This window comes from Manis javanica, chromosome 1 (assembly GCF_040802235.1).
Source record: "Manis javanica isolate MJ-LG chromosome 1, MJ_LKY, whole genome shotgun sequence".
Lineage (NCBI taxonomy): Eukaryota > Metazoa > Chordata > Mammalia > Pholidota > Manidae > Manis > Manis javanica.
In genome coordinates this window covers 152,936,701-152,949,729 of record NC_133156.1, presented here as the reverse complement: position 1 = coordinate 152,949,729, position 13,029 = coordinate 152,936,701, and the positions used below count along the sequence as shown (strand labels likewise).

The following is a 13,029-nucleotide window of genomic DNA, read 5'->3' as shown; positions in this document are numbered from 1 at the left end:
ACCTTGTAATTGAAATATGTTGGGTAGAAGAATGGTGAATAGAGCAGAATTAATTACTGCCGAGTAAAATACCTATACTTAGATACCTGTCTTATTTAGAATCTGTACCTATAATCTCTGGTTTTGAAATTAATTATCAGAACAACATCTTGCATGGCATGCTGAATTCACCAAAGAAGAATTGGTTCAAAAACTCAGTTCCACCACAAAAAGTGCCAGTCACTTAAATGGCCTGCTCCGGGAAACCGAGGCAACCAATGCCATCCTCATGGAGCAGATTACGGTAAGCTTGGAAACCACAACCAAAAAATCGTCTGGACCTGCCACACATACGCGTGCGCACGTCTAAAAATTCACATGTCAGATGCAGCCATAACGTCTTGATTCTTTATGGTAGTATTCATTGCTTTTATATCTGTTCTATAAAGACTACTTAAACTCCTGCTTATTGCTAAGAAACCATAATAGATTTAAATACTGGACAGATGTTCACAAGTCATCGTCACACATATGCTTAATTAAACCTTAAATAGGCCCTTAAATTCTAATGATAAATGCTGGAGCACTTCTAGTTCAGGTCGTTCTGTTGGTGTGTATGGTACTAAACTACTTCTTGCAGATCGGGGGTGGAGATGGCAGAGTGAGTAGGACAACATCCCTATTTAAAGTCAGCACTAGAAACATGTACAAATGTGGTCAGTTGTGGAGCAGTTGAGAATCACACAGAGGAGGTATTCCCCCCCTAGCTCTTGATAAGTCACCCTCCAAAAGTAGTCATACTGCTTACCACGCAGTTATCATGAGCCAGGCCCTGGGCTTTACATATATTACCATGTTTATCCTTACAATCACTGTGTGAGAAAACAGCCAAAGCTCATAAATGGTGGGGCAGAACTCAAACTACAGTCTTTCTGAAAAGCACAGTGCTTCCACAGATTCCATGTAGGGCCACAGCTGCCCTTGCCAAATAATTTTTAATGCTGAGTTACTGAGTTACTAATATAAATCGTACATATCATGACATCCCACCTCTAAGCATTTTAGTATGCATCCCTATAAAATAACATTTTCCCACATGGTCAAAACATCATCCCCTCTAACAAATCCCTGACTAGCCCAGTGAACCTAAGTGACTATTCAAATGTTATATTTCCACAAGTCTACATTCTAACAGGATTCCTTAGACTTCATTGTCACTTTTTTAAATGGTTGTTTCAGGGACTAACCTAAAATGATGAAATGTAACAATGTTTTTTTATTCACACAGAGGTCTTTCTCAGAGACTTTACATTCCTACCATCTTTCTCATATCCTTTACCCCATTTTTCTGGTAGAGTATAGATTTCTTCCATTCCTGAAGTTTCACTCTAATCTGAACCGAGTTTCTGTTTAGGTCCAGTGTTGTCGTGTACACATAGCTTCACCGTGGGCATCTTGATGGCCTGGGGTCTGGGAGCAAAGCGGAGACCTGCCGTGTCTGCTTCAGCCCTGCCTCGGTTCTGCCCCCCTCCCCACGTGTCTGTAGTGGCTGAGGCTGCCTCGGTTCTCAGCTGGCGGCCTTCCCGGGAATCAGCTCTGGGGCAGGGGATCTCTCGTTCAGCTGCTGGGCAGACCGCTTCCACTTCACCTGCTTCCTGTCTTCCAGGAACTTCTTGATATTTCTCATCGACTTTTTTCTCCTCTCCTTATCTCTCCTTTCATTGTCATTTTGGGGGGGACTTTAGGAGAAAGGAATAAAAATGCATGTACTTAGTCTGCCATGTTTAACCTGAAGCTCCTAAAACTCATTTTTAACTCATTTCTCTAACACCAGCTTCTCAAAAGCGAAATAAGAAGATTGGAAAGAAATCAGGAACGGGAGAAGTCCGTAGCTAACCTGGAATACTTGAAGAATGTCTTGCTGCAGTTTATTTTCCTGAAACCAGGTAGCGAAAGAGAGAGGCTCCTTCCTGTCATAGATGCAATGTTGCAGCTCAGTCCTGAAGAGAAGGGAAAACTTGGAGCAATTGCTCAAGGTAGGTGGAGGGAGCCCTGTGGGTTCTGTTGTGTAACGACGCCCATCTGTGTGTGTTCACAACTTTCTTCATGACCTTTCACTTGGAATCACAACTTCCAAATCTTGTCCATTTGGTGGGTGAATTCTATCATATGTGTAACTGGTGAGTAGATTTGAAGAACTGATTTTTTAACATTTTAGGGCAACTACAGTACATTTATGTAATTTTAACATGCAGCAAAATACACCACACTGTATACTTCGATCTTCTGGCTCTTTGGCAATCAGATTTGTAACCCTAGCACTGAATTCTGTCAAAGAGCATGGCTATATTTTATATCACACTTTTTTAACATGAGCTGACCTATTCTCTCCTATTCCCCCATTTCCATCCTCAAATAGTCTAGGACCTTGGACCCTATCCTGTCCAGCAGTCCATGTTTCCAGACAAATACAGCTTTAAAGGTGTCCATATTTGGAGCTTAGATTTTCATGTCAAATCGATTTAATACTGTGATTCCATAAATGCCTTTGAAATGATTTCACATACAGCTGCCATAGTTACCTGATTTCAAACTGCACCTTAAGGGTCATGGTTTGTTTTAGTTTTAAAATGTTATTGCTGGCATTTTCAGGCATATGGAGAGAATACCAGAATGTGCCCTGAAGCTGTCACCCATTTTTAACAATTTTCGACTCATGGTTGACAGGAAGAGCAGAGCTAGAGAAGTCAGCCCCGCACATCCTGCCCCCCAATGGCTGCCGCGGTGTGCTGGGTGCTGTGGTACCCCCCACTCATATTCAGAGCCCCTGAGTTACCACCAGTCTTTACAGTATCCCGAATGGGACACACACACTGCATGGGGTTGGTTTGCCTTAAGCTTTGTGGTTTTTTTATTATCTGCAGCAATTCCATGTTCCTGTTTGTAATATGTCATTTGTTAGTTGAAGAAACTGGTCATTTGTCCTGTAGATGTCTGTTCTGGATTATTGGAAGTTTTGTGTACTTCCTAAGTCATAACATAAGCAAACCCCAAATACCTAATTGTCCCACTTCTGACTGATTTACCTCATCTTTTGGTGCTCTTTAACATGTTCCTCTGTCTCCTCTAAATCCTGACTAAACTGATAGATCTAGAAAGCAGGCCTTAAACTGAATGGATATCAGAATCATCTGGTACAGTTATTAAAAACCCAGATGGCTGGACCCCACCCAGTTTCTGATTCCGTAGATTTAGGGTGGGACCCAAGAGTTTGTATTTTTAACAAGTTCCAAGGTGATGCTGATATTCTGGGGACCTGGTCTGCAGCCTTACCTGAGAACCCCTGATCTGGAGGGTCAATGTGATTCAGGTTTAATTTTTGCAGGAATACTTCATAAGTAGTGCTGAGAGGTTCTTTGAATCTGCTTTCTTACATTACATCCTTTTGATGATAATATGGGAGGAATGTTGCAACACTGACAGGAATCTCAGTCCCTTACCTTAGCCACAGTACCATATTTGTCATAAGATCCAGAGTAAGAGTACAACATATACATTTTTAGTAATATAGGTATCCTAAATTATAACTTTGCTTTTATATATTACTTTTTGTTTATTTTACCAAAGCTAAAAATATTTTTTTTCATTGTAAAATTAACCAGGAATTTAGGAAGGATATGTTATTTTCATAATATAATTTTTTAATTGAAGTATCATTGTTATACAATCTTATATTGGTTTCAAATATACAACACAGTGGCTCAACATTTACCCATATTTTTAAATCCTCACCCCCACTAGTGAGGTTACTATCTGTCAACATAGGAAAATGTTACAGAATCATTGACTAGAATATATGTATTTTTTAATTGACAATAGTTTTCAGTAAAACAGCATGATCTCAACTTTATTTAGCATATCTAATAGTCCTCTTTTAAAAGCCCATTAAGTTTAATGTAACGTCGATGTTACTAACATTCAAGTGGCTCATATAACTTGAGAGCCCATTGATTAATAGATCTCAAAGAGACTAACCTAAGGTTCCCATGTCAGGTTATTGGTCATTCCTCAGAGGATACATATACTGAAGTTCATTAGAAATCCAGAATTCTTAAGATATGCTTTTGCTAAGTCCTGTAACCATGTTGGAAACCCCACATATTAAACCTAAACTAGTTGACCTAGTTGACCTGGTAAAAGTTATTCACTTCTTATCTATTATCTATGTGAACAAATAAAACTTATAAAAATTGGATAGTTATGATCTGGTAGCATAGCTAAATAGGGCTTAAAAGAGAATGATTCAACTGGAAGATAGGTCAGAGAAATTATTCAGAATTTATGGAAAAAAAAACAATAGTGGGTATATATAGACAGGATAGATGAAGACATCTAACAGATGTAATAATTGAAGTGCTAGGAGAAGAGAGGAAAGAATGAGGTAGAGATACCATTTGAAGAGAATGGTTGAAAATTTTCCAGAACTGCTGAAGGATAGCCACCCACAGATTTGAAAATCTTACAAAGTTTAAATAAAATAGGATAAATAAAAGGAAGTCTACCTCTTTTCCCATGAAACTGAGAAAAATCTCAAAAGTAGCCAGAGAAAGAAAGACACGTTCACCCGTTACCTGTAAAGGAGCAGCCGGCAGGCTCACAAGTCCTCCGGGGCAGCGGTGGAAGGCCGTCTCCAAGGCACTGCAGGAAATCACTGCCAGCCCTGTAAGAGGAGTTCCTGAGATCCTTTCTGGTAGAAATTTTGAGTTCACCTCCACTGCAAATTCACAGTGTGTTCACGTGAACATGTAAGAGAAACTTCCCAGGGGGAAGGTCTGAGGTGCATGAAGGAATGTCATGTGGAGGAATCTTGTCAGCATGCTACAGATAGAGGTCCTGGGCCCCACTAGCCAGGCCAGGGACATCCTCTACCAAGGCCACACTGCACACATGCGGGTGCCAGATGAAAGGTCCTGAGGGCCACTCTTCCGGCCCCGAATGGAGTGGGGCCCTACAAGCTAAGAACACAAGCGCCTCCATCTTGCTTGAAGTAGTGTTTCCCATCCCTGATTGTGTGTGGGGTTATAGCAGTATTTTCTATTCACATTGCTAACCATTAGTGGATGGTGAAATTAATTTGGTGAATCACATTCAGAATATTTTAAGAATAGAAAGAATAAGACAAACATCAGAATGCACTGAATTTAGTAAGGGTAAGAATTGTTTCTTGACACTCTATAGGTATTTGTGTGACTGTATCAGCTCCTAATATAAATGTCTTTCTGTGGGTCTGGGTCACAAATATTTGAGAAATGGTAGCTTAGGAAATAAAGTAGTTTATCCAGCTCTGTCGAGCAATATGAGCCTCCTTATAATAAACACCCACTAAAGACCCGACTGCAGCGCCAGCAAATGTCATGAGCTGTGCAGAGCTGCCCATTGTGTCTCTCCAGGAGGTAAAAGCATGAAGTGCTGCCTTAGTACTGGAACACTTAATATGATGAAGGTGCTGCTGAGAAGGGTGGGCTGTGGCTCCACCTGAGGTGCACCTGTCACCTCACCCTGCAATTTTTATAAGTTTATCCTTGAGACAAAATGAGTGATAAGGTCCCTTTGCCCCTTATGATAGTCATGTGATACTTCTCTATGCAGAATTAGAATCTCAACTGTGCTGCTCAAATAAGAGCTGAAAGTTGCTGCTCTACATCATTACTCCGCAGTTTACAGGGCGGTATATTGTTACTTAACATACAACGTGCACTGAGGTTTAATACTCTTTAGAAGTATAAAGGGGGAAAAGACCTGAAACTAATAATAGGTTACATACCAGTTTTGCCTCAGTTGAAAAAATAAAAGAGAAAGGCCAACAAATCAATGGGGGAAAAGGTGAAGAGAGTAGTAAGCATTTTTGATCATCTCCAAACTGACAGGAAGAGAATGGACTCATACTCACCTTAAGTGCCCGATGTGGTTTGCAGAGGATACAGAAGCTTACCAGAAGAGAACCATGACTTGGGGCAGGAGCAAATGCACCGTATCTCAGCACAGCTCTTCTCTGGTCCTCATTTACCCATGAAGGTGAACAGCTGCCAGGAAGATTGCACAGCAGAGTCCTGCCAGATCTGAAAACAGAGCTGAATTTATTGTCAAAAGACTTGGGACATACCAGTCATTCCAGGTGAACATACAGTGGTCTCTGCATTTCATTAAGGAAATGTTCACAGTCATCTGACTTACTATTCTTGGAGCAGGGCCACCTCCTCTTCTAATGGCAGGAAGCAGAGCCAGTGCCCCCCTTGTCTGTCCCTTAAGTATATCACTTCCTCTGGCCTTCTAGAAGCTCTTCACCCTGCAGATTATGGAAGACAGCTGTAAATTGCCTCCTGCCCTCATGATTCCCTCCTCCAGGCATTGGAGCCTTCCTCTTCCACCTCCCCTTGAGTGGTTAGTAGGCTGGCCTAGTGACTTGTGCTAGCAAAGGTGAAAGGATGTCACATCCATGACCCCAAGAAATTGTGGCTTCTGTCTTGCTAGCCCCAGAATTTCCCTGCCTTCACCTGCATTGATGAAGTAGGCTGCTATACTGAAGAGGCCCATGTGGCAAAGAACTGAGGCCATCAGTCCACCAGCCCTTGGGTAACTGAATTCTCCATTTACACATGAGCTGGGAAGCATATCTTTCTCTTGTTGGTCCTTTAGGTGAGGCCTCAGCCCTGGCCAAAACCCTGATTGCAGCCTTGTGAGAGTCCCTGAGAGGGAATACCCAGCTAAGCCATTCCTGGTCTGACCCACAGACACTGTGAGACCATACATGTGTGCTACATTAGGCTGATAAGTTTGTGGTAGTTCATTAACAGTGGTTCACAACTAATATATTGATAGAACCAGACAGGGAACAGAAAAAGACATGAAAATGCCTTGTAAACTATAGAAAGAATTCTCCATTTAAAATTGTGGAAATGATTCTCTGCATAAGATTCGCCTGTGGCACATAAGTATGTCTGAAAAGCCAAAAAGGTGCCTGGCAGGGGCCATACTACATTCAGTCAGTTACCTCTGAGAGGGCTGGGAGGAGTGAGGGAAAAGGCGGGTAATGAAAAGAAACGCTTACTGCTTTTTAAGGTTGTAAAGCTTTGCAATCATACATATTAATATACAGATTATATTACAAAGAAGACAATAAAAGGGACCTTGTCTAAAATTTTCTTGGAAGCCCAGAATTTTTCCGAACTTTAAGTCAGCATTTATTTGTGTTGATCCTAAAAAAGGTGAAGGAGAAAGTGGGACACCCAACACAGAAGAACATTCCCCTGGCAGCAGCTGGGCATGCACAAGGTGAATACATGCTCACTGTGCAACCGCGGTCCTGTCCAAGGCCTTTTATCCAAGAGAGGCAGCAGCCTCTGTTCTCAGGGAAAACTTCACAGACCTCACGAACATTAAAAAACACTGAACTAAACACTTTGAAAGGGTAAATGTTAGAGTATATGAATTAGTTCTCAATGAACTCTTTAAATGAAAAACTTGCTCACAGATATTTATAGCAGCTCTATTTTAAATTTCTTAAAGTAGAAACTCATATCCTTCACCAGTGAGTGAGCGAGTGACCTGGTGCAGCTGCATACAGGCATACCATGCAACAGTGATGGGGCATGCACTGTGGCACACACTAATGCAGGTGCCAGGCGGGAGGGGCCGGACTCAAAAAACACCACGGTGTGGTTCTGTTGATTAGACTTCCTGGAAAAGGCAAACGACCAAGGACAGGAAACCGACCTGTCGTTGCCAAGGAGTCAGAGCAGGGCTAGCTTACTCTGTGAGTGAGATGCTCTGTGCCTTGGCTGGGTGGGGCACAACACCTGCAGGGAAGAGTTAACTGTAAGTTATGTCTCAACAAACCTGGTTTTGAAATAACGAAAAAAGTTGTGTTTGGTTTGATTTAGTTTTGAAGTCTACCATAGGTCTATTGGTTTTAGATTCTAAGTTATGTAAAGGCTTCTATTTCAAAAGAATGTAATAATTTCCCTTATTGTCAAAAATTCTCGGTTGTGCAGGCACATGAAAAGATGCTCCACATACTAATTATCAGGGAAATGCAAATTAAAACCACAATGAGATAACACCTCACACCAGTTAGGATGGCCAATATCCAAAAGACAAGGAACAACAAATGCTGGCGAGGATGAGGAGAAAGGGTAACCCTCCTACACTGCTGTTGGGACTGTAAATTAGTTCAACCATTGTGGAAAGCAATATGGAGGTTCCTCAAAGAACTAAAAATAAAGATACCATTTGACCCAGGAATTCCAGTCCTAGGAATTTACCCAAAGAAAGCAAGATCTCAGATTCAGAAAGACATATGCACCCCTATGTTTACTGCAGTACTATTTACAATAGCCAAAATGTGGAAGCAACCTAAGTGTCCATCTGTAGATGAATGGATAAAGAAGATGTGGTACATACATACAATGGAATACTATTCAGCCATAAGAAGAGAACAAATGGTATTATGCTCAGTGAAATAAGCCAGGTGAAGAAAGACAAGTAACAAATGATTTCACTCATTTGTGGATTTTAACAACAAAGCAAAACTGAAGGAAAAAAACAGCAGCAGACTCATAGACTCCAAGAAGGGACCAGCTATTACCAAAGGGGGAGGAAGAAGGGGATTGAGGGTATTATGATTGGCGTGTGGGGGTTGGAGGTCACAGGGAAGACAAATAGTGACTCTGTGGCATCTTACTACACTGATGGACAGTGACTTCAGGAGGATATGGGGGGGACTTGATAATATGGGTGAATATAGTTACCACAATGTTTTTCATGTGAAACCTTTGTAAGAGTGTATATCAATAATACCTTAATTTAAAAAATCAACACATACATACACAAATACTCAATTGTGCTGGTGACTTTAGTTTGGAATTATCTAATAGAGAAAGAAAATACTGAATGCTCAAGAGCAGACAGATTCATAACCTCAAAGTATGCTATGAGAAGATTAACACTTTCTCTTTAACTCCCCAAAGGTGAAGAAGAAAATGCTTCCCGCTCTTCCGGATGGGCATCCTATCTGCACAGTTGGTCTGGACTTCGATAGATTGATTGGAAAAAAAGCATTAATTAACCCATAGAATCCATTTGGCAAAAAAGGTTCATGTGTATTGCTGTCATTCTTTTGTCTAGAGGTGTGTGTGTGTGTGTGTTCACATCCACATGTATTTGTACAGACATGTCAGATGTGTTTAAAAAGTCTCAGTTTGGAATGAAAAGTACAGCCACCTGCCGTGTTGCTACAGCCTACCCTCTGCCCCGCCTCCCAGGCATGCTCCCGGATGAAAGCACCAGGAATGAATTCACTCCCTTCTCCCCTCAAGCTCAGGACCTGCCTAGTTCTGGCCAGTTATATGAATTGCAAACTTTAAACTAAATTTTGGTACCATGCCAACTGGAATTTAGGCTTTAAAATGATGTTACAAGACTATTTATTGTAAGGTCAGACTTGCAGGTAGTTATCAAATTGTGAAAGAATATTTGTTAGAATATGAAGGAAAAGCTTTATTGGTAAAGTTGACATGTTTATTAAGGAACTGTAAAGTAAATATGCTGCAGTTAATTATGAGAATAAATTAAAATGCAATTTATTTAGTTGTTTACTTTAAAATGAACTGTTCTTTTTCTCCTTTTTCTCTCTGAAGTATGTTAACTCAGCACCCCCTCTGTTGTCAGAAGCCCCATATTGGCTGGTGACACTGAGTATGAATGGATGGGGCCACCACATCACCGTGCAGTGACCCCATGGTGTCTCTCCAGATTCTTGTTATGTCCACCTGCTGCTGATCTATGAGTCTGTTTCAGGAATCTTCTCCATCTCCCCAAATAAGAATTTTTCAGAACATTGACTCTACTACTAAGCACTGTATCTGAATATGAAACTGGCATGTCCCATGTGTCGGCAGAGAATGTTGTTAGAAGCCTTCCACCAGAGGGGATGTTTAAAAGACCTCAGAGATCAATATTACATTTTCACGGCCCTTGTGATTAGCTGCAGACATGGTGGTACTTGCCTTTGATGCCCCTGGATATGTTTTATTGACTAGATCAAAATTGTGTTCTTAAATCATAAACTTGAGAATTCCTATTTTTAATATTTATTTGTTAGAAAATCACTGCATAGTATGCTCTCTGAGGTTCTCTCCAGCCTTCCGTTTTGTACTCCTATTTTCAATCAGCAGGTGACCTGACTCTCTATTTCAGTTACTTAGAATATTGGTTTCCAATTTAAATTTGCTGCTTAAAAATATCTCCTGTGTCTGTCCTCTTGTTCTAGAACAGACCTAACTAGTGAATGTATTAATGAAGGTGCATCCATTTCAAAGCTGACTTTAAACATTCAGTTGTTGGACTTTTTTAAACTGTGGATATGAGTATGCCAGCAGCACACGGTGTAACAGCGATAGTACTTAAACTTCACTTTCTTTAAGTCTAGCCCTTTTTGAAGTCTGTATAAACTTGTTTTGAAATATAGACCCTACTTACAAATGTAAAAACAAAAATACCTTTTTGCATGATAAAAAAATGATTTCTTTGATTACAAAAGGAATATTCTTTCAGCAATGAGAGGAAATGTAATGATTATTTTAACATTTCTATTAAATGTTTAACTGTATATTTTTAATGCCTTGTCTTTGGGGGTTTTTAGTTTCTGAATTAGAATTGCAAATTCCTCTACCACTGTCTTAGATGGGTGGATCCTAGAATATCTGGTGCTTCAGAGACACAGACTGACCGACCTTTGGCTGTGACGTGTGGACCGTGGACTTCAAAAGATGAGCTTGTTACTTCCAGCAGAGGCTGGACGCCACACTCAGCCTTTCTGTGGGTGCTTTTCAGGTCCCAGCCTCCTCCCTGCTGTAAGGCATCTCTTACAGTGAGTTTTGCTTGTGCTTCAAACCGTGTGAGACCGAGAATCTATATTCCTTCACACTTGGACGGGAGTGTGACTGGCCTCCTTGCCGGTGCAGCCCAAGCTTGCCAGGAGCACGCAGCCCTTTGTGCCCGTCTCGGCCCCCATGTTGGCGGCGGCTGCTGCTGGGAACACATGGTGTTGAGGAGTATGCGGCCTCCCATAGAGACACATTTGGTGTTTGGTGAGTGGCACAGCACCCAAGCACTACTCCTGCTGTGTGATTAAACTGGAATGTAGTAGTCACCCTGGGTCTAAGACTATCATATTTTGATTTGATATCCTAAAATTGGGTATTGTTTCCAAATAAATGCACACCAAGGAAAACAACCTGATAAAACTCTGCAGGTGTCTTTGAGCTAATTTTTCGCTGTGTCAAAAAAGCATTTGGTTGTTTATATATAAACTATATAAAGAAAAAACATTTTTCACCTGTGTTCAAAATGTCATTGCATGGGAAAAAAAAATTGTGACCTTCAAATTGTTACTTTAAAGAAAAAATAGGCGCATGTGAATAAAGTTTGAGTAATTCGGTGACCACCCTGGTTTGCTTTAGAGGGCAGGCTCTCTCTGAACCCATGTATTGGTTTCCTCTCCAGATGCATGCCCAGCACTTAGGATGATAACAGCCCCTCCATTCCACCTCTCTGGGAACTTTGGCCCCACAACCATATGGCAGGTCAGGCAGGCCCAGCTGTAATCAGTGAGATACAGAGCCCTAGCCCAGGCCAGATCAAATGGACACTTGAGATGTGGGTTTGGGACTCAAGTCGGCATCTTTGTGTGCCATGTAAACACGAATCTGGAATGCCCAGAAAGCAGAGAGAGCCCAACCCCACCTAGAGAGTGCAAAGAAGCTAAGCTGACATGCAGATAATGGAAGCAAGGCATGAGAATTACGGGGGCTTCGATTCTGCTTCAATTTACCAAGAACAAAGTGCAGTGAATTTCAGTTTATACAGTGTCCCTGCACCCGGAGTAAACCCTACGCACTTGAGAGTGACCACCCAAAGCCTTCACTGAGCGCCCATTCCTTTACTGCAGAAGGAAGACAACAGGTTATATAAGAGTCTTTAAATGACAGTGACACCCCAGCAGAGTAGGCGCCCCCAGTGTTCTGTTAATCTGCTGTTTCAATGTTACCTTCTAGTTTCCAGCCCACAGGAAAGTTCACCAGTTTACCACACTTTTTTCTGTCCCTGTTCCCTACCACAGTGCCTGACACATAGTACTAAATATACGTAGTAAGAGATGTAATTAATCAGCAAAAATGTAATGTTTACCTGCATGGTGCCCTTAATAATAACCTCTTAGAGTTTTTTCAAAACTTCATACCTGCCCAGAGCTGGAACTAGCATCCAGATTACATGAAACAAGATGAGCTTGTTACTTAAAATGAGGAATTAAAAATATAGAATGAATTCTTGAAATTAAAGTTTACATGAAAAAACAAAAGGAAGGTGGTGAACAAAAAGAAGCAGTCTTAAAAAGAGGGTATAAGAGGTTCTAATCTCAGAAGCTCAGAATTTAGCAGGACTCTCTGATGTCTAAAAATGAAAATAGAAGTTTTCGAAGAAATAGGAAAACTGCACAACTGAAAGACATGAGTTTAAAATAAAGGACATATCAAAGATCCAGTATAATGAATGAAAAAGGCATTATCAACATAAATCTTTGTGGGGAGAAAAGACACCTAAAGGGATTCCAAAGGGAAAACAAGTGACATACACAGAAAGGAAAGGAAATTTGCACCAAGCTCCCAACAGCAGCACTGAACACCAGAGGAGAGCGCTCCATGGGAAAGTGATTTGGAACCCGAAACTACGATGAACTTTCAAGTAAATGCAAGAGATATTTTCAGATCCTTAAGAATTGGGAAAAAAACTACTTCCCATGCACACTTTCTTATGAACCTGTAGAGAATACACTCCAAAAAGCTGAGGGAGGGAGAGAGAATAAATGAGCCAAGCACGTGAACACAGGAGAGCGACCGAGTGAACCAGGATGGTAGCTGTGCAGCAGGCCTAGCGCCGAAAAACACAATCGATTATTTGATGTAACTAATCCCTGAAGTTTTATTCAAAGAT

At 41.1% G+C, this 13,029-nt stretch overlaps 1 protein-coding gene across 2 annotated transcripts in view; it reads left to right on the top strand.

Annotated features, from left to right (window-relative positions):
• GCC2 (GRIP and coiled-coil domain containing 2) overlaps positions 1-10,645 on the top strand; it is a 53,989-nt gene extending 43,344 nt beyond the window's left edge. The window contains exons 21-23 of one of the 2 annotated variants that reach the window (XM_037015596.2): positions 141-283; positions 1,814-2,015; positions 9,006-10,645. In XM_037015596.2, coding sequence (XP_036871491.2) covers positions 141-283; positions 1,814-2,015; positions 9,006-9,076 — 416 coding nt within the window. In that variant the 3' untranslated portion in view covers positions 9,077-10,645. Of the gene's footprint in view, positions 1-140; positions 284-1,813; positions 2,016-5,954; positions 6,143-9,005 lie in introns of those variants that run through there. The other variant, XM_037015595.2, reaches the window with a different exon arrangement.
• Positions 10,646-13,029: the final 2,384 nt, after the last annotated feature.